General features: G+C 43.0%; 2 protein-coding genes across 2 annotated transcripts; one reads left to right on the top strand and one right to left on the bottom strand.

The window, feature by feature from the left end:
- Positions 1–21: 21 nt before the first annotated feature.
- Positions 22–25,617, bottom strand: LOC307079855 (deoxynucleoside triphosphate triphosphohydrolase SAMHD1-like; the record flags this gene model as incomplete). Its single annotated transcript, XM_079742360.1, has 15 exons — positions 22–3,062; positions 3,285–3,404; positions 4,038–4,142; positions 4,733–4,798; positions 6,051–6,337; positions 6,529–6,644; positions 6,731–6,822; positions 6,921–7,029; positions 11,235–11,332; positions 11,788–11,946; positions 13,047–13,123; positions 13,283–13,398; positions 22,033–22,193; positions 24,889–24,904; positions 25,340–25,617. The coding sequence occupies 15 exons, from the start codon at positions 25,615–25,617 to the stop codon at positions 3,057–3,059; spliced, it is 1,806 nt and encodes a 601-aa protein (XP_079598486.1). The 3' UTR covers positions 22–3,056.
- Positions 16,460–17,577, top strand: LOC307079752 (E3 SUMO-protein ligase ZBED1-like; the record flags this gene model as incomplete). The annotated part of the gene is made up of 4 exons (XM_079742259.1): positions 16,460–16,529; positions 16,748–16,957; positions 17,173–17,405; positions 17,552–17,577. Exons 1-4 carry the CDS (start codon positions 16,468–16,470, stop codon positions 17,575–17,577), a joined length of 531 nt encoding a protein of 176 aa, XP_079598385.1. The 5' UTR covers positions 16,460–16,467.
- Positions 25,618–26,527: the final 910 nt, after the last annotated feature.

Here is a 26,527-nt window from a genome sequence, read left to right as displayed (position 1 = left end):
ACCCGTCCATCGATAGTATTTTGACTAAATACTTGCAAAAACACATAAACAAATAAAACCAGTGGCATTTGCCCATACCCTCTCTCTCCCTTGTTGTCTGCATTAGTCAACAATCATGAAGTTTTCCTTAAACTGAGGAGCATGAAGTGCAATAGTCTATTTTGAAAGGTGTATTTGTGGCAAACCGGTTAGCTGTACCTTTTAAACATATCTACAACAATGCATTGGTTCCACTTGTTGCCATGGAATGACAGCAGCACATCCCTGTGTACAAGGTAGGGCTGGGTGGCTTATCGGTCGGGGCTGTGTTGACGATTGTATTTATTGTTAAAGGTAGATCCGGTTTTGTCTCATGCTGTTTTCCCCCTCCCTACTAAAGCCCTGTCTCTGTTAGTTCATGACACATTTTCCCTGCCCTCACGCCCCACCCTGCCAGATCCCCTTCTCTGACCCCCAGTTTTAGTTGATATATATCTTTCACCTTCATCCTGTTATCAATCATCCTCCCTCCCTCCCTCCCCCAACTACTTTGGGGGAGTCGATCAATGTATGTGTATACACCTTCATCCTGTTCTCATCCACCTCCCTACCAGACGTCTGCCTCCAACCCCCCTTTTGCTTTAAGGCAACTGATCAACGGAGCCACTGAGGGGTTTGGCATTAGCCTCAAATGGCCCTTCTTGGCTCTTACAGCCCAACAACAGATCCCTTTCTCTGACCCCCACTTTCAGTTGATTAAATCCTCCTCCCTGCTGGCCTCTTATCCCTCCATTACACTTGAGGAGTTGATCAAACAATTGATGTGTATTCACCTTGATCTTGTGCTCATCCTCCTCCCTGCCATCTGTCCCCAACCCCAAATGGCCGATCCTTTATCTCACAGATCAAGGACAGATCCCCCTCAGACAAACAGGTCGGGGGCCCATCTTGCCCAGGTATCACACCCCGCCAAATGTTCTACCAATGGTGCTATGCATTTGCATGGTACGCCGGTACGTCCGACCTGCTCTAGCGAGAACTTGACATAATTTCCTTCACTGCCAAAGGATGTGGAAGTGTGTGGGTCCCTACATACTGTACTGTACTGTACATACTGTATATACATGCTCTGCATGTCCTTAATTGGTCCGGGCCGGGTTGCCACAATATATATTAATACATTATTGAATTACAAAAATATGTAAATTAGTTATGAAGAGGCCCACCGTTGTAGGGCACCAAAACGGCCAGCACCAACCCTGTTAGTAATGAGCTTGGAGGGCACGATGGTGTTGGATGCCGAAGTGTAATCAATGAACAGCAATCTCACATATGTGTCCCTATGGTCCAAGTGGGACAGGGCAGTGTTGAGAGTGAGGGAGATGGCATCATATGTAAAGAGAGCAAAATGTGACGGAGGATGAAGATTATAAAAATACTAGCAGGCAGTTGGCTTGGTCCTACCGCTCTGTAGTGTTTGTTTCTGGTCTCCCCTAAGAGAATCACTGCCAAAGGATGTGGAAGTGTGTGTGTGTCCCTACATCCTGTATGATGGTCTTCCTGGTTGAAAGGACCAACAAAACTCCTCCCTCCTGGTAAATTAACAAGAATAGCTCAAATTATGGTAAACATGGATATATGAGCATTTAAAAGACCAAAGATAAAAACAATACAAATGAGGTTCATTATAGACCAACTAGTCTACACACCTTTTTTCATTTGTTAAAAAACAAATTAAATATGTTTAAATACATATTGACGTATACTTTAAAAGTTATTTCCAAATAGGAAACGTTCAACAGGTGACCGCGGATGACTGCCTTCTTGGAGAAACGCATGGCCATGCTGCCCTCTGGTGGTTACAAAGGAAACATTTAGACGTTGAGGACAAAGCCGTTTATTTTTTTCATCACCATTTATCACAATTTTTGCCCCAGCCTCTGTCTATCTTTTGAAAATATACTTTTCAGTAAACCTAAATAGCAAAACAGAAAGCAGCCTCTTCTAAACACTATTCCTGAGCCCTTAATACAACCTTTGCCTATATCATAATATATCTTTGAAAAGAGCACTTAACATGAACGTAGACAGAATATATCTTTTTTTTTTCAACCCACACACACACACACACACACACACACTGAGAACAAAATGTATCAAGCGTTGTGGTATGTTTACCATAGTAACCCAAACAAAGGACGAATCTCCCAAAATTATTATTATTATTATTATTAATAATAATAATAATAATAATAATAATAATAATAAATAATAATATTAAGGACGACGTTCAAACTTTGAAAATGAAAAAGAACACTTCAACAAAATTAATAATAAATGCACTACAAGAAAACCATGAACAAAGATTAGACTATGTATTCATTATGGTGTCTGTAGCCTGCTTTGATTCTGGTCATTTATTGCCTGGACTAAATGAGTACAATAATAGCTGCATATGGGATTAAAGAAACCTCTGAGAGAGATGAGATTGAATATATATGAAGTTAAAAGCCACTGCATACAAATACACATTCAAGTGTGTTGAATTGATTGAACAGACTAATTACAGGCTTGCGACCGTCAAGGATACCGGATTTCCTTGTTTTTCTGTCCGATCATTTGATATATTGATTGCTGTCGGCATATAAAAAGAATTTCAACAAATATGAGAGATAATAGTTTGAAAATACCTACCCTACCTTTTGTGTAAAAATCGAATCAATCCGTAAACACTAAAAAGAGTTCTTGCATGAAAACTCTCAGCGTTACATTCCCCTTAAGGTAACATGTAAATTATGGACAGAACATGCATATCTAAATGAAGAGACACAAAGTTGCATAAGCTTTTGAGTGTATAACCCTGAGCACTGGCCCTCAACGGCCTCCTACTTTGATTAAAGACATTTTCTGGTTACAATGGTGGATTGTAATAATTACAATTCTACTCAAGCCATCCAATTTCCTACCCATACCAATATTAAAAAAGGAGCAATGAAAATCTTGTTTCGTTTGGTTCTGTCAAAACTCAAGTTGGGTTTGGGCCTTCAATTGGCTTCCAGCTACGTAGTGTTCACGTCTCAATTCTTGAAGAAAGAAAGAGAAATAACTTAAGAAATGACACTAAACAGGTCACATCTTCAACAGGTTAACATGCGATTGGTGATGCCACCATTGTATGGAAAAAATAATAGCCTAAAATAAAAGCTTTGCTTCAACTCCTACATCTAGTTACACAGTAGTAAAACAATCTAATTTGAAAAAATGTAACCACATGGAGCGATAAACTGAAGACAATATATTATTACCTGAGTGTTGCGCCATTGTTCAAAGCGCTCCCTGGCCATCGCCAGGCTCTCTTCATCAGTCCCCTTAAAGTACACCTGTAGCAACCACTCCTGAAAGTGATCTGGGATGAGCGTGGACACCTGCAGACCGGAGCCAGAACAAAGAACTAGCACAGTCAGGGACAGACTTGTTCAGGTTCAGTAGAACGTAGGAGTACTGAGACTAGAGCTAGAAATATTGATACACATAACACCTTAGCATTGATAATGTTAACAGTAAATAAGCTTTTCTAATCCTAATGACCATGAGATGGAGGCTTCCTGGTTCATATCAGAGAACACCAGATCCTCCATACTTTACTGTATTGCAGTGGCGAGCTGTTCATATAAGACGTGAAATGTCCAGGCGTTTTGAAAGACCAAAAAAAAAAATCAAAGACATTTTCAATTATTTTTTTAAATTAACAACCATTATTTGTGTGCAAACACACTAGTGGTACTTTTACTCCAATTGTTTCATTTTTGAACAACATTGGCTACAGTTGTAACGCTGAGTTACGACGTGAGTCTACTCTGAAATGCTGCCCGAATGATGCCCAGTGTTCAGCTTATCTCACGCATGCACTGTGATGCCGGTCTAAGATGGGGAGGTCAGCATTGACTATTCATCACAATAACCATTATAAATTAACATATTATCTCTCAAATACATATATGTTTATACTGCAATATCATGCTTTTAAAAATAATTGTGTTCAATGGCAAAGTTCTTACCTGGCCCCCGGAGATCTTGAAGGCCGTGTTGGGTTCTCTCTTGCTGTAAAAACGCACTTCATCGATGGGATTCTTCTCCTTCATGCCATAGTCCATCTTGATAACCTAAGAGACACCAGGGGGAGACATTTCACCTTTTACTGACACATGAATGGCGCTAGAGAGGGAAGAATATAGTACATGTCATAGGTTGATCAAGAAAACAAATAAATAAAAGGTATGTTTTCAATTTAAAGCAGAGACGTATATGTCACATACATAGTTGAAGGGTATTTATAACGTGCAGTGAAATTATGGGTGGGAAAGCAATAGTCATTGTTAAAAACAACAACTAACAGTTATTTTATATATTTTTTCTTTAACTGCTTAATACAACGGCAGCTAACTGGATTTCTGATAACTTTCATCTGCACGCCTGGGCCATGTCCCAGAATTTAGAACAGTCCCGGATCATTTCATACCAATCGGGGCATTTACTCCCTGGTTGCCTGTCAATCACAGGAGTTAACGCAACACTTCTCAATCACAGATACATGTAGGGAGGGAGGACATTGTTGAAATGTAAATCATAACTGCATTCTGGGATTTCCATAACTGATTCCCACCACAGAGCTATCAGATCAACCACTAACCTCTCAAAGGGAAACTTCAAAATCAGCATAGATTTGATGCCACTAAGAGACAGTAGGACTTACATTGACAATGAAGTCGCCTGATGTCAGGTTAATGTCCTGGCCACCTGCCAACTGCATAGGAATTGCCTTCAGGGAAGATCAGGGAAAGAGCGACAAAGCTGTCATGGATTTGGACGCCTTCATCACTTGCAGACTTGACTATTGCAATAGCATTCTGTATGGCCTCGCCTCCATTATTCTTCAAAAATTGCAATATGTTCAAAACTCTGCTGCCCGACTGCTTACTGACTCCCCCTCCAGAGAACACATTACTCCCATCCTCCGTCAACTTCAATGGCTTCCAATAAAACAACGCATCAATTTCAAGATCCTCCTCACCACCTACAAAGCGCTAAACAACTTTGCACCCTCGTACATAACAGATCTCCTCCATCGCCACTCTCCCACTCGCCGCCTACGCTCCGCTGATGCCAACCTTCTCACCTCCATCACCAAGACCAAGTATCGCACCCTGGGGGACAGAGCCTTCGACATCACCGCCCCTACCCTCTGGAACTCCCTCCCTCTGGCCATCCGAATCTCTGATACACTCTGTTCATTCAAAAGTCAACTAAAAACCTATCTCTTCAGGACCACCTACAACATTTGACAAATCATCCTCCGCCATCTTCTCTCTCCCGCTCTCTTAATGTGTTGCCTATTGTTGTGGTGTTGTTTATTTATTTTCCCTTTTGTTTGATTGTCTGTATGTATTCCTTTCTTATTTGGAAAGCGTCTTTGAGTACTTAGAAAAGTGCTATAAAAAACGGATCAATTATAATTATTAGTTCCTCTGTCACTTCAAGCACACACACACACACACACACACCCTCCTCATGTCTAGATTGCTTAGTCCTTGTGTTCTGCTGCTCGCCCTAACAATCTCCTCCCTGTGAACAGTGTCACCGAACCCTCGCCTGTCCGACTACCCTCCTGTTGCAGAACCCTCGCCTGTCCGACTACCCTCCTGTTGCAGAACCCTCGCCTGTCCGACTACCCTCCTGTTGCAGAACCCTCGCCTGTCCGACTACCCTCCTGTTGCAGAACCCTCGCCTGTCCGACTACCCTCCTGTTGCAGAACCCTCGCCTGTCCGACCACCCTCCTGTTGCAGAACCCTCACCTGTCCGACTACCCTCCCTTAACAGATATGTTAAGTCCTGCCTTAACATATCTGTTGATTCTCAGTAAAGACACTTTTATTAATACTCTGTGTCGAGCATTTTGGTCCGCTCGCTCACTTCAGCTTCTCGCTCACTTCAGCTTCTCACTCACTCACACACTCACACACACACACACACACACACACACACACACACACACACACACACACACACACACCTCTGTATTGTTGATTTCATTTGCTGAATAGTGCTCGCCAACACACTTGTAGAGGCGACGGTGGAGGATGTCCGTTAGGATCTCCCTGGCCTCACCCAGGTCCTTGGAGGCCTTACTCAGGTCCACGGAGGCCTTACACAGGTCCTTGGAGGCCCCAGGAGGCCCCACGGAGGCCTTACCCAGGTGCACGGAGCCCTTACCCAGGTCCACGGAGGCCTTACCCAGATCCACGGAGGCCTTACCCAGGTGCACGGAGGTAGAAAAGAGGATCTGTTCGAAGACGTTGTCTACAGGGGCATACACACACATCAGAAGTGACTTATAGTACATCTTAAAATAAGGAGCAGATAGCGGTGAGGCATCTTGCTTAAGGAAGCCTTAGGGTAGGTTTACCCTTGGGGTAAGAAAGAATTAGTCTTTGACATTGCAAAATGCAATACCCAAGCCAACCAGAGCACTGTGTGGTCTCAACACTCACCAGTCAGATTGGTGTATGCCACCATGTCATCTATAGCTGTGGACATTGTGAACATTTTCCCACCTGACCCCTGGAATTGGAGGTATGGGTTTGCCAATACAAAGGCCTTTGTGATCCTAGTTAGAAAAACACAACCAGACTCAGTTTGGAAAACAGTTACTTTCGTAATTATTATAGTACCTAGCACAGACACAGTACTTACATGGTCTCAACAATGTTTTTTACTTTGTGCTGGTAGGCTCTTCTGTGGAGACAGTTTCTTGTGTGGAAAAAATCATACAGATTGCCCACTTCCTGTTGAAGGAATACCCATAGTTATGTTTAGTCAAATATAGGACCAATTAGAGAGCTGCTTCAATCAGATTAAAAACAGAAGTCTGAGATCATTTGACCTTGTCCCTGGTACAGATTTGCTTCTTCCCGTCCACCTCACACACCCTGGCGAACTTGATGAAGCGGTCATGGTCAAAGTTGTTCTTCATGCCCAGGTGATGGCAGTCTCTGAGATGAGGAACGGAAAGGATGAGTACATTGACATGATAGTGCTGGTTTACTTTTACAGGTTATTGCTTTGTTTCTCCATTGATTGGTTGATCCAGAGAGAAAGATATCCCTGGCAGCTGTGGGTGGTTATTGAGTACGGTTAGGTCACTAAGGAGATTTTCAAAGAATGTATTACAGAGTGGTGCAGTGAATTCTGATACCAGTCATTATGGAGCAGGAAGGTGTAGAGGGGTTTACAAATGGGTAAGGGGTAAAAAGGGTGAGAATATTGCATGGATAGAGAACCCTGACAGCTATGGAGGTCTGGTTGCATGGCCTTCTGGGAGAAAAATGTGAAAGATATTAGATTAACATGCTAATTTCTCATTTCTAGTTTCTTTACAACTTTCATGGGGTAAAACAAAGCTATTGGGATCTTTTTTTTCTTGCATCACTGACTCCATTCCTCATCTCACTCAAGACTCACTTGTTCAGTTGACCTAGACTCTGCATAGCCTCCCCCCCTTACCCCCCACACCCCTCTTACTCACTTATTGTATATAGTACGTCCTTGCACTAAAAAAATGGTACTTAGCATTGTGTAGAATGTTATCCTAGCTAGCTTTGTTGTATACGAGGAAGGGTTTAACCTAGCAGTTGTTAGTGCTTGGCACTTGGTTCTATAAACATCCTTACTGTACCGACAGCGATACATTGTCTCTTTCTCCTGACAAATGTACTTATTGTAAGTCGCTTTGGATAAAGACTTCTGCTAAATGCCCTAAATGTAACTGTAAATGACTCTCATGAGAGCAGCATCGAGCCTCCTCCTGTCACGCCGTCCACTTCTGTGCGGGGGCCAGTCTCATCACCCATTCACAGTAGCGTACCATGGGGTTTAAGTCAGGGCCTTCAGTAACGAAGTCCACCAACGGCCAACCCCCAAACACTCAGACATGCACACAAATTTCATATTAGGTGCCAATACAGCCACAATTTGCGCAACTGAACAACATCCACAACAAGACAGTTTATCTTCAGCAACAACAGCGCACACACACACCACTTTGCATTACCGCAGAGCTAGAGTAATGCAGCATCACCATCAGATCTTTCCTTATGTCACTCCGCAACCAGATTGCATATCACACACATGACACAAAAACAAGTGTTCAGTTATTATTTTCACCGGATGCTTTCGCAACTTCAACGGATTCAATAAAGTAGCCTACAGCGACAATATTACAAGTGCAACGCCAGTTCATTAAAGGGGACATATCATACCACCAGGTGTGAGTGTGATTAGCCATTACAAGCCGTTTTCAAAATGTGCAGCATTGTGACATCACAGGTGGGAGTGTCCACCTAGATGTTTGACGGATAGATGAGCAGTGTTTGCTAGTCTACTGGGTAGGCTGGTAGATTGAAAACGGCTTGTAATGGCTAATCACACTCACACCTGGTGGTATGATGTCCCCTTTAACAAAAATGAAACATACAAGTAGGGCTTTATACCACATATTTTACAACAGCTATTCCAGCCAGAATATTAGGCCCACATGAGTAGTAGTGAACGGGTTAATTTAATATGCTTATTAAGCGGCATCCACACAAAGCATTACCATTAAGCTTACTGCCCAAATTGCAGCAATATATTTGTGTTTCAAACCATTAAAAAAAATGCGTTATGAACTAAAGTACCACAACAACATTATCGCTCCTACACAGTGCAAAGTAAAACTCACCATCACCCATTGCCTGATATTTTAAAGCTGCCTTGGTGAAGCTGTTAAGACTGCTAAATCCGGCGCTGTTCCATGTCCCCTCACTGATGTTGAACAGCAAACACGACGAGTAGAACAGGTTGTTCTGAACGGTGCTAGCCGTTAGCCAGTCATAGTGGCTGTAGTTGCACTCTGTAAAGTGCCGCACAAAGACTTTACCGGCCTGGGTCAGCCCATCAGGCTTCGGTGTAGGTCTTCCTCTTGAAATTAAATCTGTCTTCTCTCCAAACGATCGCCTTGAAAAAGGCAAACGAAGGAGATCAGAAACAGGATCGTTTAGGTGCTGTGAAGGCGGTGGCCATGGTAGTTCACTATCAACTCTGTACTAGAGGTGGTTCGGTCGCGAACTGATTCGTTCGAACGAACGAATCGTTAGAACGAATGATCCGAACTGGTTCCTCTCTCTCGTTCGCGTCGGTCGCATCGATTGCGTCGGTCGTCTCGTTCGCGTCGGTCGTCTCGTTCGCGTCGTTCGTGACTCGGAATTGACTCCTCCCAGACCCACGACTCGCAGACAGTTCGTTCAGGAAGACGAGGGACCGAGGCGACTCACGGCACACACTGTTGCTTGCACTGCACCAGGAGCAGGTTATAGTTATAACTAGGCTTTACTTAGTTAGCTTCAACGATACATGAAGTAAACATACTTGGAACGTCCATGTAGGCCTACGCAGCAGCACTATGCGCAGGTGATGCCGCATGATATGCCGCAAGGCATATCATTATTAACTAACACATTATCTCTGAGGTGAAGTAAAGCCTCAGGTGGTCCGTTACATTTTCTTGTCAAGTAGCCTGGTGTTTACATTTTAGGGTTAGGGTTTCACATTGTTCCTTTATCTCGGGTATTTTTTTAATATATAAAATTAACGATATTGACTCAACTTTCAGGATAAAGTGATTCGATTCGCCATTCGATTCACCGGAAACTTGACTGAACCAGTTCAGTCGAGTTTCCGGTAGCACTGAGTCTGACTGACTCAGCTGAGAACCATGCAATGGGTGCATTGCATGATGCGATTCACCGCTACCGGAAACGGAAACTGGACTGAACCGGAAACTGGGCTGAACGAACGAACGAACGATTCGCGAACGACTCATCTTGGCGAACTGACTGACGCGAACTGGTTCACGTAAACGAATCATTGAATCCACCTCTACTCTGTACCGCCAACGATTCAAAATTCGCTGATGTCATCACCGGGGGCCAGTGCCGGCATATTGCTGGGCCCTGGGGTCGTTCTATTATTATACATCAACATTTGATTGGCTGATTACACACGTCAGTCAAATTTATTATCCAATGGGAGGTGGCAGCTTCAGCGAAAGGGTAACAATACTTTTAGTGCTGTCCCCGCCGGTTCATGTAACCGGTTGCGGAACCCTCGCCTGTCTACCTGCCTGCCATCAAGCTCCTCGTCCCTTTCCCCACCGTAACTTATTTGTTGCTCTCAGTGAAGCACCTTATAATTTGCTCTGTATCGAGCATTTGGGTCCACTCGCTCTTCTTCCCCATAACACCTCCTCAAAACCCCTCATACTGAAAAAACTAAACTAACTGACTTTATTGTCTGTCAAGCCAAAGGTTACATTCATGGTTAAGAGGTCCATATATCAATAACATATGATATCCGCTATTATTATTATTATTATTATTATTATTATTATTATTATTATTATTATTATTATTATTATTATTATTTCTAAAAGAGTCAGTTACAGTCTTGTGCAGACATTTTTAACCATGGTAAATGTATTACGCCTACTGTAGTGCAAACATTGGTTGGGAGTGTGGTCCTCTATATCCTAAATATAGTATTCCTTTGTATTATTGAATTATATGTTGGCCTAATATTTATTTTTACCCTATGTCCAATAGTCATCTCTCAATTGAAATACATTTTAGTAATTAAAAACATGACCAACTAATCATATTTTTAGGAATATTAGTATTAGGCATCCAACCGAAAGCGATATGACGCTACATACCTTGCTTGTTAATATAGGAAATTTTTTTTGGCAGGTTATTATTTCTTGCAAGGCTTGAGGTACAAGGTTCACTCATGTATCCAATGAAACAAAAGACAATCTCATCTTAAACCAGGAAACTCTCATTTATAGATATTTTGTTGTTGGAAAAATCGTTGCGCTTGACAAGTGGAACAGGATTTAAAGATGACCTCTATAATACGGCTAAACAGATTTGTGGAATGAGATCAAGTAAGCGCACTATAACTGCGCAATTCCCGCTATTACGGCTAAATGGACATTTGGGATAAAGCCATGAACCACCGAGCTACTACAATATCCTGCCCCCATCGGACCCGCACTTCAAGTAATTGATGGCTGCAGTGAATATCTTGCATAGTTGTAAAGAGCAGTGGCATGAACATCTCACATAATACACAAACAAGGTGAGTGACCTGAGTACGGACTGACCTCGCAAAGTAATCCCATTTGTCCACATCGATGCCGTTCTTTTTGTTGGACACGATCTCGTACAGAAAAGACTTCTCTGGACGGCCTTCGTATGGCAACTGTCACGACAGCACGAGGAAATGGTCAACAGACAAATAGAAATAGAACATAGCAATGTAGCAGCTCACTTCAAAGGAAACCCTATTTCTGAGTACAATGAGTTTGAAATGAAAAAGGCCTGCTATGTGGTGTAGCAAGTCTTACTAGGGGGTTCTCTGAGAACAATTCATTTTTCAGGCTATGGTGAGAGGAGGTTATGAACAGTAAGTTCTTGAAGCTCTATACATAGCACTATATATAGCATTTATTTTGTAGTTACCCCAATTTTGATTGTCGTTAGCCCCACTTGTAAGTCACTTTGGATAACGAATTAACTAAATCAAAATGTACATACCGGGACCACTCTATTGAGAAAGTTACTTCACTAACCCCTCTGTTGGGAGAGTCATAGTACATTCTCCTCTGTTGGGAGAGTCATTGTTTCAACCCTTCTGTTGGGAGAGTCATTGTGCACCTCTATTTCTGGATGATCAGGGTCTGTCTTTTTCCCAGAGATCAGCTCCTCGATGAAGAAGAGGTCCACTGGCAGCTCCAGCCCGTTCTCCCTCATCACCGGCTTCAGGTTGTTAACAGCAATCAGATGTTTTAACATGTCTAGCGATGCCTTCTCGTGCTGCAATGACACACACACACACACACACTCAGAGGTTGCTCAGGTGTCCCTGAGCAAGACACACTTACCGCTTCCAACCTAGCGACCTACGACCTAGCTGCCACCTTGCATGGCGGACACCGCCGTCAGTGTGTGGATGTGTGTAAAGCAATATGAATGCATTCCACACACACATTATCTTAACTTGTTCTCTTAGTTTTTATGTTACCAGAGCTGCAGCAAAATACTCTTTAACAGTGCGAACGCCAACCGTTATAAGCTGAAACATTACTGCCTGACAATGGATAATAATGGTATGGTGAGTACACCATGGTGAGTACACAATGGTAGCCTTGTGTACTCATAGAATATATTGTGCGCAGCGTATACATAGTTTAGAGGTTTGCTCTGAGATTTTGCTTTAGGCAAACAAAAAGGTTTGCTTGCAACTTAAGGACTGAGGATCTGAATATTTAGATTAATATAGAACAACCTCTATATAACATGTTTAATGAATTGCTGCAAAGGCAGTTGGTGGACTTCAGAAGGAGCCAGGCAGTGGGATAAATATCGATTATATTCTAATACTAATTCTAATCCTTGTTGGGTTATATGCATTGAAGAACAGATTCTTGCTTAACACTGCTAATGAAGCGAAGGAAAATGTACAGTTTCTCACTTTCAATAATTTGCATGAATGGAGAAAACTGTATCAAGGATTTGTTCAGTGTTTTGGAGAAAATCTTTTCACGAGTGTTATGCTTAAATTATAGTTGTTTAAGAGCTATAATTTGAGTATAATGTTTTATAAACGGCCTAGTCATCCACCAGCCATATTCATTATATATTTTAAATAATTCATGGCCCTTCCCTGATTGATTCTGTATTTTTCTTGCCTGTCAATCACATTTGCACCCATGGCGTTATCATTTAAATGATTGAGATTAAATTAATGATTTTGGGTTGGAATCCTGAGGCTGTGGATAGAAAGTAGTAGTTCAGGAACGTTAGGCCAGAGGTTTGGCTTGTTTTAGCGTGTTGCCAAATAAGGGTCTGTGAAATGTCCCGGAACAAACAGCGAGGGGAATTTTGGGGAAAGCAGTAGGTGAATCCTTCAGTACCTTCCATTTGTTTGGCAAGTCTGGACATACTTTAGGAATGAACATCCCATCAAACAGATGAGAGAAAGGTCCGTGTCCTAGAGAGAGAGAGAAATATGTTTAGAAATTTGGAACCATTCATTATTTACCATCCCATCATTGATAACGTCAAACAGAACTAGTTTCATGCTCACACAGAAACTGGCCTATGTTGGATGTTTTGGGGCAAGGGTTGGGGTGCAGCTCCTGTTACTCACCCAGATCATGGCAGAGGCCAGCGATTTGCACACAGAGGACGTCTCTGTCATCGATATTCAGTTCAGGCTGTTTCTCTTTCAAAGATTTAGCGAGCTTTCCAGCCAGGTACCCAACTCTGCAAACAATAAATTAACAAAGATGCTTTAATTGAAAAACGTTTCCCCAGAGAATCCGGTTGGATACAAACAAAAGGGACCAGTATAAGACAACCCAATTAAATGCTTCAATATACAGTGGGGCAAAAAAGTATTTAGTCAGCCACCAATTGTGCAAGTTCTCCCACTTAAAAAGACGAGAGAGGCCTGTAATTTTCATCATAGGTAAACCTCAGCTATGAGAGACAAAATGAAAAAAAAAAATCCAGAAAATCACATTGTCTGATTTTTTAAGAATTTATTTGCAAATTATGGTGGAAAATAAGTATTTGGTCACCTACAAACCAGCAAGATTTCTGGCTTTCACAGACCTGTAACTTCTTCTTTAAGAGGCTCCTCTGTCCTCCACTCGTTACCTGTATTAATGGCACCTGTTTGAACTCCTTATCAGTATAAAAGACACCTGTCCACAACCTCAAACAGTCACACTCCAAACTCCACTATGGCCAAGACCAAAGAGCTGTCAAAGGACACCAGAAACACAATTGTAGACCTGCACCAGGCTGGGAAGTCTGAATCTGCAATAGGTAAGCAGCTTGGTGTGAAGAAATCAACTGTGGGAGCAATTATTAGGAAATGGAATACATACAAGACAACTGATAATCTCCCTCGATCTGGGGCTCCACGCAAGATTTCACCTTGTGGGGTCAAAATGATCACAAGAACGGTGAACAAAAATCCCAGAACCACACGGGGAGACTTAGTGAATGACCTCCAGAGAGCTGGGACCAAAGTAACACAGGCTACCATCACTAACACACTACGCCGCCAGGGACTCAAATCCTGCAGTGCCAGACGTGTCCCCCTGCTAAAGCCAGTGCATGTCCGGGCCCGTTTGAAGTTTGCTAGAGAGCATTTGGATGATCCAGAACAGGATTGGGAGAATGTCATATGGTCAGATGAAACCAAAATATAACTTTTTGGTAAAAACTCAACTCGTCGTGTTTGGAGGAGAAAGAATGCTGAGTTGCATCCAAAGAACACCATACCTACAGTGAAGCATGGGGGTGGAAACATCATGCTTTGGGGCTGTTTTTCTGCCAAGGGACCAGGACGTCTGATCCGTGTGACGGAAAGAATGAATGGGGCCATGTATCGTGAGATTTTGAGTGAAAACCTCCTTCCATCAGCAAGGGCACTGAAGATGAAACATGGCTGGGTCTTTCAGCATGACAATGACCCCAAACACACCGCCCGGGCAACGAAGGAGTGGCTTCGTAAGAAGCCTTTCAAGGTCCTGGAGTGGCCTAGCCAGTCTCCAGATCTCAACCCCATAGAAAATCTTTGGAGTGAGTTGAAAGTCTGTGTTGCCCAGTGAAGGCCCAAAAACATCACTGCTCTAGAGGAGATCTGCATGGAGGAATCGGCCAAAATACCAGCAGCAGTGTGTGAAAACCTTGTAAAGACTTACAGAAAACGTTTGACCTCTGTCATTGCCAACAAAGGGCATGTAACAAAGTATTGAGATGACCTTTTGTTATTGACCAAATACTTATTTTCCACCATAATTTGCAAATAAATTCTTTAAAAATCAGACAGTGATTTTCTAGATTTTCATCAGGTAAAAGGCGCGTCACCTTGTATTGTATGAATTTAAAACACATTTTTGAAAGATCTTTGGTTTTCAACTTAGTATGCTTTCAGACCCATCAGCATACATCAACAGTAGTTGGCTAAACCTTTACCCATAAAATAAGTGTCAATGTAGTTATATGTTGTTTTATCTTTAATATTAACTAGAGCTGTGCGTTAAACGCGTTATTAACGGCGTTAACTCAAACCAATATTAACGGCGTTAAATTTTTTAACGCACGATTAACGCAAAATATATATTTATATATTATTTTTTTTTGCCTTGGCAAACGTAGATTATTCACCTGCTTTCTAGCAATAACTAGTCACGTTAGAAAAACTACACCATACCGGATCTAGCTACACCGGAAACAAAACATCAAGCACGCCGCACACAAACCGGTTGGGGCAAGCCACGGCCAAAAGCTAATGTAAAGTCAGACATGGACGCCAAAACGATTCTTAATGGAAAGTTTATATTTAAAAAGTTGCCAAATGGTTCCATTGACAAGAACAAAGTAATATGTGTGATTTGCCATTGTGAACTGAGCTATCATCGCAGCACGTCCAGTCTGAAATACCACTTAATGGCCAAGCACACGGCCAATGCGAATTCTCTTTCCCTGCCTCCTCGTGATAGCCAGACAACAATGGATAACTTCAGACAGAAGCCCATGGATGCCACAACTAAGAACAAACTTACTGCAGCCATTGCTAAATGGCTGGCCACTGCATGTAGGCCTATTAACGTTGTTGAGGACGAGGGTCTGGTTGATATAATTCGCATCGCATCCAATGACGCGACCTACCAATTGCCTTCGAGAGCCACCATTACAAGCCACGTACAGAATTTGCACGAAACGGAGAAGGCTAAGGTACAGCAGGCGTTGGAGACGACAGAAGCAGTCGCGCTCACTGGTGATTACTGGACGTCCGTCAGTAATCTAAACTACCTCGGGGTAACAGCCCATTACTTTGACCGACAGTGGGAACTTCAGTCGCATGCTTTGACTGTCATTAAGACAGAAGAGAGGCACTTCGCTGACGCTGTTGCAGAGCACTTTATGCAAGTAGCTAGGGAGTGGGACATCGAACACAAAGTTGTCTCACTGACCACAGATAGTGCACGCAACATGATTGCAGCGGCCAGGCGGCTCCCTTTTGAGCACATGCCGTGCCTCGCACACAGTCTTCACCGAGCAGTTATGGTTGCTCTAAACAACAGCGCGTTTGACAGTGCATTGGCAAAATGCAGAAAAGTTGTGGGACACTTTAAGCACAGCCCAGCAAACCAAGCGGAGCTCGAGCTGCAACAAGTCAAATATCACCAGAAGAAAGAGCAACTCGCACAGGAAGTGTCGACCAGATGGAATAGTACCCTGGAAATGATCAAGCGTGTTCAGTGTAATGCTGAACCTCTGAGAGATGCACTGGCCCTGCACACAACCAACGTCGCCATGCCAACCGCTACTGAGCTGGGGAAAATGAAGAAGCTCGAAGCTCTGCTGGAGCACTGCAGGTAATTAATTGTGTATCCGTGTCGTGTGTATATCTGTTAGATTGTTTAATAATCAAAGTAGGTCTGTGTCAGAACAGTAACGTAAAGTGTGTGTGTGTGTGTGTGTGTGTGTGTGTGTGTGTGTGTGTGTGTGTGTGTGTGTGTGTGTGTGTGTGTGTGTGTGTGCTACAGTAGGCGTAAATAGTTCCCCACTAAAGTGCTTCTCTTTATTAATGCAGGCATGTGTCTGAACTTCTGGGAGGAGAGCAGTATGTGTCTTGCTCAGTTGTGCTGCCAGCACTGTGTCACCTGTCAAGAGTGATGGAAGTCACTGAGGACGACCCAGCTTACATGATCAAGTTCAAGGGAACCTTCGCAGCAGACATGGAGGGTCGCAAGGAGAAGACCAACATCACATGGCTGAGAGTTGCTACATCACTTGACCCAAGGTCAGATTGCCATACTTCATTCTTACACTACTCCTCATTCTCAGCATTGTGTTTCTCTCAGTGTGTTTGTTTTGTTAGGTTGCTTGCTTCTTTTTACTTCCATTTTACTTTGTATTTTATTTTTTAATTTAGCTCTGTAGAGATAGGGATATTGTCACAATTTTGTTATACCTGCACCTGTACTTGTATTAAAGTTGATTTCAATTCATTTCAAGGTTTAAGGACCTCAAGTGTCTGAGCAAACCCGAAAGGGTTGAGGTGTGGGGAACGGTCCGCGCCTTGCTCCAGGAGATGGAGAGGGAGAGGCCTGCACAGCCAGATAACCAGGTTACGCCTGAGCCTCCTAAGAATAAACTAAATCTCATGCTTGCACACGAGTCTTCGTCTGAGGAAGAGGAGGACTATATTCAGCAATGTCTGGAGCGCTACAAGGCGGATCCTCAAACCGGCATGGATAACTGTCCCCAGGAATGGTGGTCCACACATGCAGGGGCTCACACTGAAATGGCCTGCCTTGCACGCAAGTACTTGGCAACACCGGCCACATCAGTACCTTGTGAAAGGTTGTTTTCAATCTCTGGGCATGTTGTGCAGAAAAAGCGGGCTTCCTTGTTGCCTGAAAACGTCAACAGGCTGGTCTGTTTGAGCAATTGGCTCAAAAAAAAAAAAGCAGTAGCCTGACTGCAAGTCACTGCAATGTTCAAGGCAGTATGTTCGTATGTTTGTTTAATTGCACTATAGGCTGAGTCCTAGTTTACCTTAGAAAGAAGCAGTAGCCTGACTGCAATGTTCAAGGCAGTATGTTTGTTTGATTGCACTATAGGCTGAGTCCTAGTTTACCTTTGCACTTTGTAATTTTTTTTGTATTTTTGATACTGTTGCACCGATTCCGATACCAGTATCGGAAGGAGATCCGATCCAGCACTAAAATGGTGGTATCGGAATCGGCGAGTACCAACAAATGGTGCACCGATACCATTTTGATGCTTGTATGTCACTTAAACGCAGCCTTCTCTCTCCCGACACTCACTATCGCTATTGGCCTGCTCCAGACCAATGAGAGCGGGCCAATAGCCGCTCTTAACCGTCTTTTTCATGCGGCGGGAAAACAAACCAGGAGAAGAAAATGTCTGCAGTGTGGAATTATTTCATTATAGAAACGCCGGCGAGTACATTGGCTAAATGCAAGATTTGCGACCTGAAAGTTTCGAGAGGTGGAGTTAAACGGGGCAGTTTCAATACCTCGAACATGATAAAACATTTGAAGTCGAAACATGTGAACGAACACAAAGAGTTCGTGACTGAGGCAACTGCAGCTAGCAAGAGAAAGCGGGATGGACCGCAGCAACGATCCCTGGTCAGTTCACTTCGTGCGAAAGAGCAGTGGGACGAGAAGAGCGAAGCAGCAAGACAGATGTCCGAGAAAATAACCGAGATGACTGTTCTCTGTAACCTGCCCCTCTCCTTCGTTGAAAGCGTGGGCTTCCGGCTTTTTATGGCTCACGCAGTACCTAAGTTTAAGGTCCCAAGTCGCAAATACATCACGGGGATGACTATCCCTGCACTGAAACATAAAGTAACGGAGCATGTTTTAGGAAAGCTAGGGGAGGCAGGGACCATAAGCTTTTCAACGGACATCTGGAGCAGCCAAGTCTCCCCACTTTCCCTGCTTAGCTTGACAGCCAACTGGGTAAACTTGGAAACATTCACTCCAGAAAGCGTCATACTTCATGCGAATGAATTCAAGGGATCACACACGGGCGAAGCTATTGCAGGAGCAATAGAGCGCATGCTGCTCAACTGGAGCATCCCGAAGTCAAAGGTAACGTATCTTTTCTAGTCTAGACTTTGAAAGAAATGCCGCAGTAATTTGCCGCAGTAATTTGAGCCGTAAAGGGGTGTGTGTGTGTGTGTGTGTGTGTGTGTGTGTGTGTGTGTGTGTGTGTGTGTGTGTGTGTGTGTGTGTGTGTGTGTGTGTGTGTGTGTGTGTGTGTGTGTGTGTGGGTGCTCTCTATTGCGACTTGTCTATTTAAGCAATATAGCACTCGTGGGAGTGGGGTAGGTAAGGGATTATCCCTTACCTACCCCACTCGCACGAGTGCTATATTGCTTTTATCAAACAATTCTACCGTCAACAAATTAACATTTCAACATGAAGCTTTGGTTAATTTTTATTATTATAATTACATTATTATTAATAATATTCTTATTATTATTATTATTATTATTATTAAAGGTCCATGCCATTCTTCGGGACAATGCAAGCAATATGAAGAAGGCAATGAGGGACCTGGGAGTCTCCAGCCTGGGATGTTTCTCGCACATGATTCAACTCGTGGTGCACGATGGACTGCTGTCCCAGCGAAGTGTGAGCGATGCGCTGGCCAGTGGGAGAAAAATAATTGGGCACTTCAAACATTCCCCATTGGCCACATCAAGACTTGAAACTGTCCAGACGGGACTGGGAATGCCAGTCAAACGTCTGATCCAAGATGTTCCCACCCGCTGGAACAGCACCTTTTATATGACTGCGAGCCTGCTGGAGCAAAAGAGTGCCATCTCACTCTATGCTGCAGACCATCAGCTCCCAGCAACACTGACAGCAAGTGACTGGACCTTGCTGGAGAAAATCAACACTCTTCTGGCTCCATTTGAAGAGATCACAAAACAGATCAGCTTCGCCACCTCCACCACTTCAGAGGTCATCCCCTCAGTCATCGTCCTGAAGCGTCTGTTGGCCAAACAGACCACAGAGGACAGCGGGATAAAAACAATGAAGGCGACACTTCTAGCAGCTATGGGCACAAGATTCCAGACCGCTGAGGCGGAGCCCTTGTACTCTGTTTCAACCATATTGGACCCACGTTACAAAGACAGCTATGTTAATTTAATTGTGAGCTGTATAGTGTAAAGTTTAAACATCTTGTGTTAGTGTGTAATTAAATGCAGTGCTAAATAAATAACAGCATATGAGCTAACAGCTATATTATGCCATTCTGTTTACTTTGTTACTGAAGATACTTCACAAGTGCAGAGAGCAGCAAGCTTGCAAGAAGTGCACTGACCCAAGAGGTGGAGAAAAATGAGGAGTCATCACTGCAGACAACCACCACCGAGGCAGCAGACCCAGCCAGTAAGACCCCACGGATGACAGCAGAGCCCAACACAAGCAGCTGCTTTAAGGGGCTGTATGAGGAATTCCTGCAAGAGCATGCTGCTGAACAAGGTGGGGCCAGCAGCACAGTTACACAGGTGCAGATAGAGACATATCTGGCTGAGAAAACAATCCACCGCACTGAGAGCCCATTCGAGTACTGGGGAAAGAATAAAGAACGGTTCCCCTCCCTGGCTACTACAGCTGCAAAGTTTCTCTCCGCTCCCTCCACCAGCGTAGATAGTGAGAGGCTTTTTAGCACGGCTTCTAACATACTTGATGAGAAGAGGAATAGGCTGTCAGGAGATCATGTAGAAACATTAATCTTCCTCAAGAAAAATCTGCCAATGTACCTGAGCTTGAACCCCAAAGACTTGAATCCTCAAAAGTAAACAAGAGTAAACACTACTAGGTGTTGTGTGACAGATCTGTCACTGATTAATGCTATTTGTTCTTACCTCATATACGTTAAATGAATGCAGCTATCTCTCAAATGTACCTCATATGTATATTATTTCTTATTTTAATACAATTTAACGTTCTACTTCTTACTGTTGCACTAGTTTTATACACTAGTATTATGTTATAATTTTATGAAAGTTGCACTATTTTGGCATTTGAGAGCCAAAACTCAGGGTTTTAAAGAGTTTGTAATGTATTTTTAATGTAATGAAATTTTAATGTATTTTACTTTCTTACTGTTGCACTGTTCACTTCTATTATACATGTTCTAATTTCATGAATGTTGCACTATGTTGGCCTTTGAGAGCCAAAAGTTTATTCAGCTATTGTTGTCACCCATACCAGGTAGGCAATAAAAAGGTCTACTGGATTCACTTTGTATTAGTCTTCCTGCTTCACAAAGGTAGGCAGCAGCTTGACAAAGCCATGATGGCAATGATTTTACATCCAAGTAGTATGCAGCTCTTCATATATACACACACACACGCATCAATTTCAAACAGTGGTATCGGTATGGTATCGGTATCGGCCGATACTGCACAGCCAGGTATCGGTATCGGTATCGGAGCCAAAAAATGGCATCGGTGCAACACTAATTTTTGATCAGTATGCCAATGTTGTTTTCAATAAAGAAACATTTGCACAAGGCAAGCTGATGCACTTCTCTTTGTTGATAAGAGCATTAAAATGAGAAAGAAATCAAGGGATATTTAGCATAGGAAAGAATTTGTGATTAATCGCGATTAATCAGAGTTAACTATGACATAAATGCGATTAATCATCATTAAATATTTTAATCGCTTGACAGCTCTAATATTAACACTTTCGCAAATACTTTAATGATGCTTGTACACAATAAGGGCATATATTCGCATAAGTATTCTTGTTTTTCCTAATCTGGGAACCAAACTAATCTGCAAGCTCATGTTTTATTTGCTCTGGCATATTGTGCGGCCCTATTCCTGGCTGGGGTTGGTCCTATAACAACAATTATCAAATTTGGGGCCAAGATGGCTGCCGCTGATGTGTTCAAACTGGAAAGATGTTAGCCAATTAAATAAATATAAATTAAATAAATTTTCCATAGTTCTTAAGTAGTTTTTTAACATGTTCGGCAAAAAAACAGCACAGCATGGCCGCTGTCCGCCATATTTCTTAATGTTTGAGTCACGTTTTTGCTCTTGAGATTCTAATTTGGAATTTTGAGGATGAAGAATGGGTTGTTGGGAATGAAATGGGGAATTATCACTTTGCTGTGCTAACTTTTAAAAATTGTTGTGTGCCTGGCATAACTCATGATGTTCCACTTGTCGCCAGCTGCTACGTGGACATGTGCCTGCCATCTGGTGGTAAAGATATTAGCGGTATAATACAGGGTTTGACTAATTATCAAAACGGTTCGAAAGATGTGACACTGGCCCAACCCTTGTACAAGGTGTCCACACACACACACACACACCCAATGGAATGCTCAAAGCGATTATGAGATGCTCCGGGGAAAACGTAGTAGGTCCCTCCGAGCTGCTTGATGTTCCTCAGTCTTCGGAATTGAGGTGTGTCTATGATTTTGACCAGAAGAGGGTGGGGTTCAATGTGTCCATGGATGGGGTCATTAAACACCTGAAAGAGAAGGGTTTGCATTATGCTTCATAGTTGTGGAAATAAGTTTGGCTCAACAAGAGTTTGTTTCAGCAAACTTTAACAATTCAAACTTTTAACTCAGCAACCATTTACGAGTCTTAATATAAAGCTGTCTGTGGCAAAATGACTTGTTACATGACTTTGTTACCTTGTATACTATCTTGTTAGGGTCAGTAACTTCAGGACTGGAGAAATAAAAAAAAGGAGTGTATTAAAGTTGATCGGAGAAAGAGAAACTTAGACAGCACATTTGATTTGTCAATTACCATATATTATTAGGGATGTTCCTTACGAGTTATTTCCATTCATTAACGGTTAATGTCATGGAAATTAAAACTTAAACTTATTAAACTTATAGTAAAGCATTGTAATTGATTTATTTCGGCTGAATACAACACAAGACACACAGCCATCAGTAGCTTGCTTGAGCACTCCTACTTTTCAGACAGTGGTCTTTTAAAGATTGCATTTGGTCAGCCTGCCAACCTGGGGTGTCTGTATGCATCCAACAGGAAAGCCTATACCTTCAAGATAACTGCCATAACATACTGTGACTAAGACAATGGCAACTCTTGTTGCCATTGTCAACAAGAGTTGACAAAAGGATGCTGACCAAGAAAATATTTGGACCTGCAAGTTTGGAAAAGCACAGCTCACAAATACTAAATCTTCTACCTCAGCAAACCAGACATTTTGTGAACATCTACCCTTAAAAAATAGACATGGCTAGAAGTCCATCAAAACTGAGCACACTACAATTTAAAACACCAAACATGGTTCAGAAACTATGTTGCATGATATAATATTACATTTTTATATTGAAATCCTATTTTAAAGTAGGCCAAAACACATTTTACATCCTGGAGCAAATGGTCCACATCCCACCAGTAGAATTGTTGCTTTGGAAAAAAACTGTTTGGTTTGGAAGTTTAAATCTAAATAATGTTCCAAAGTAAATCATTGTCTGTCGAGATAAACATGAACACGGTACTTAAGAGGAATTTTATCAATCCGCTCACTGATTACTGTGGGCAAGTGACCCGCCGTTTGCTCAAACTCAGAAAGAATGTTAGGACTAGAAAGTGCGGTAACTCACCTGGTCATCTTATGGCTTTTCTTTAGTTAGATATTGTATTCCAAATCCAGTAAATACATTTACTTTCAAACAAAAATAAACAATTAAACAAACGCAGTGTTAATTATTTTGAGTTTGTTTGGCATTAGCGATCAATGCTGCAAGCCTTGAACCAAAAATCTGTGATCTCATGTTTTATTTGCTCTGGTATATGGGTCTTAAATCCTATTCAGACAGATCTCCATGGCTGGGTTGGGCCAATCAAAACCATTTATCTAATATAGGGCGGGTTCATTCAATATTTGTTTACAGAGAAGCATCCCATGGGAGTGCCGTTGAGGATTTTTCAAAAGCAAATAAGATGTCTGATGCTGATGTTGCACATGTTTCATTGCTCTGATGGACAATGATGCCAGTTTGATGGGAGGACCACAAGGAACCTGAAGCTGTTGTCTCTCTCCACTGCAGGCCCGTTGATGTCAATGGGGGGGTTGGGGTGGGGGGTTCTGTGCTCCACCTGCCACTTCCTGTGTTTTGCTGACGTTGAGATGGAGGTTGTTATCCTGGCAACATGATGAAGGGGCACTCACCTCATCTCTAAAGGCTGTCTCATCATTACCTGAGATCAGGCCAATTACCGTAGTGTTGTCAGCATATACTTACTTATGGTATTGAAGCTGTAAATGGCCACGCAAATGGCGTGAACAGGGTGTACAGGAGGGGGCTGAGCACCCACCCTTGCGGTGCTCCAGTACTGAGGGTCAATGTGGAGGAGGTGTTGGTGCCAATCCACACAGCCTCGGGTCTGCCCGTCAGGAAGTCCCAAACCAAGCTGCACAGGGCTGTGTTGAGTCCTAGTTCCCTAAGCTTAGTAATGAGCTTGTAGGGCACAATGGTATTGGATGCCGAAGTGTAATCAATGAACAGCATTCTCCCATATGTGTTCCACTGTTCCAGGTGGGAGAGGGCAGTGTGGAGTGCAAGGGAGATGGCATCATCTGTAGACCTGTTTGGCCTGTTAATGCGAAAGAACATTCAAATATGTAGTCAAAATACATGTGTTTGAGGCTCCCAACCCCTGGCCGGGGATGAGCCAAACAAAACAGTAGACTGTATGCACATTTATTTGCATACAGTAGGCAAAATGTTTATATGCCGAGGAGCTGGTAAGTCAAAGTCAAAGTCAGCTTTATTGTACATTTCTTCACATGTACCAGACATACAAAGGAATTGAAAAGACGTTTCTCACTATCCCACGGTGACAGAGATAAAGTGCACAGGCACAACAGATAAAGACAAGACATTCCCTGACACTAAAGTTAACAATAAAGTGCACAACAGATAAAGACATTAATTATCCTAAAAATAAACAATAAAATATGAGTCTACTATGTATATGTATATGTAAGAAAGTAGCAGCAAAAGGTTTCTGTAGTTGTAATAGTGCAAAAATAATAGCATCAAAAGATATATTTTATTATATATTGTAATAGTGCAACACTTATATAATGTAATAGTGCAAAAAGTCAGTGTGAAGGTCAGGGTTCAGGGTCCAGAGTGATTTGCGGGGGGTGGAGGGGAGAGAGTGAGCTTTCTGACAGCCTGGTGGATGAAGCTGAGGGCAGAAAGGGGGAGAGGGGGAAGAGGGTTTAGCTTCCTGATGGAGTGTGAGCCTGATAGAGCGGGCACAGAGGCTCCGATACCTTCTCCCAGAGGGCAGGAGGCTGAACAATAGTGAGGCGGTTGATAATGTGTCTTTCAAGGAGGGGTACGGGGCACCAATGATCCCTCCAGCTGTGTTCACTTTAAGTTGCAGGGCTCTCCTGTTGTAGTCAGTGCAGCTCCCGCCCCACACAGTGATGTAGCTGGACCGGATTCTCTCAACGGTGCCCAAGTAGAATGTGAACATGATGGGTGGGGGAGCTCTCGCTTGCTTGAGTTTGCGAAAGAAGTAGAGGCGCCGCCGTGCTTTCTTCACCAGCAATGCAGTCTTGGTGGTCTAGGAGAGATCCTCACTGATGTGCACCCCCAGGAATTTGGTGCTGCTCACTCTTTCCACAGCAGCACTATCGTGGTAAGTGGTGGGTGTATGGTGTGGGCTCTCCGGAAGTCAACAACAATCTCTTTTGTTTTGCTGACATTCAGCAGGAGGTTGTTGTCTCTGTACCACGTGGTCAGATGGTTGCCCATTTTCCTGTAGTGGGTCTCGTTGTCCCTGGTGACGAGACCCACCAGAATTGTGTCATCTGCAAACTTCACCATGTGATTGGTGCTGTAGGTTGGTGTACAGTTGTGAGTCAGCAGGGTGAAGAGCAGGGGACTGAGCATACAGCCTTGGGGGGGGGGGCTCCTGTGCAATGAAGCTGTTGAGGTTGTTGGGCAGAGAGCTGTTGCTGTTGCAGATCTGTGGCGCGGGTTTGTAGTCGATGATGGTCTGAATGCCCTCCCACAGGCTCTGTGTGTCTCTGCTGTCTTTTGAAATGGCAGGTTATCTTGTGTGTACTCCTGTTTTGCATTCCTGTCTTTTAGATTTTTGTATGTATTTTTGTATGACATCTCATAATCGGAAAAGAACACCTAGATAAGTCATTCGTAGTCGGCAAACTAACGGCATGTATACTCAGCCATCGTATCATAATCGGATTTTGCGTTCTGCGCATGCTCAAGAATTTCCGCTAGGGCTTTCACCCGGAAGTGGAAGGAGACGACGTAATAAACCATGGACCTATTAAAGGAAGGACAGCTGATTAAAAAATGGCGCCCATTAATTCCTATGAAAACTGCTCAATGGCGCAGGGCAACATCAATGAGAGATTTGCTTCCGCATCATGGGGGCCAGCCACGCCCTAGTGCATGACGTGCCGGATGCAGAAATATTCTCGTTGTTTAGCATTGTAGCATCATAAGCGAGGATCTGTCTACACATCCCTCGGTGACTTTAAGTGAAAAAGTCAACACAGTACCTAGAAACCATCAACGTCATCCATGTTAAGTAAATGGAAAAAACTCGGACATGAGAAGTTAAAGGTCCCATGGCATGCTATTTTATGGATGCTTTAATATAGATATTAGTAGGCACCAAACACAGTAGTTGAAGACGTTCCCGAAATTCAGCCGTGGTGCAGAATTACAGCCACTACGAGCCAGTCGCACATTGAGCTTTCCCCAAATGTGCCCTTTCTGTGTCTGTAGCTTTAATGCAAATGCAGAGGAGAGAGGCGGGTTAAGGAGGAGGTTG

The sequence above is a fragment of the Pollachius pollachius genome (assembly GCF_949987615.1).
Source record: "Pollachius pollachius genome assembly, chromosome: 8".
Taxonomy (NCBI): Eukaryota; Metazoa; Chordata; class Actinopteri; order Gadiformes; family Gadidae; genus Pollachius; species Pollachius pollachius.
Note: the sequence above shows the minus strand (reverse complement) of the source record. Positions and strands in the feature narration are given on the sequence as shown.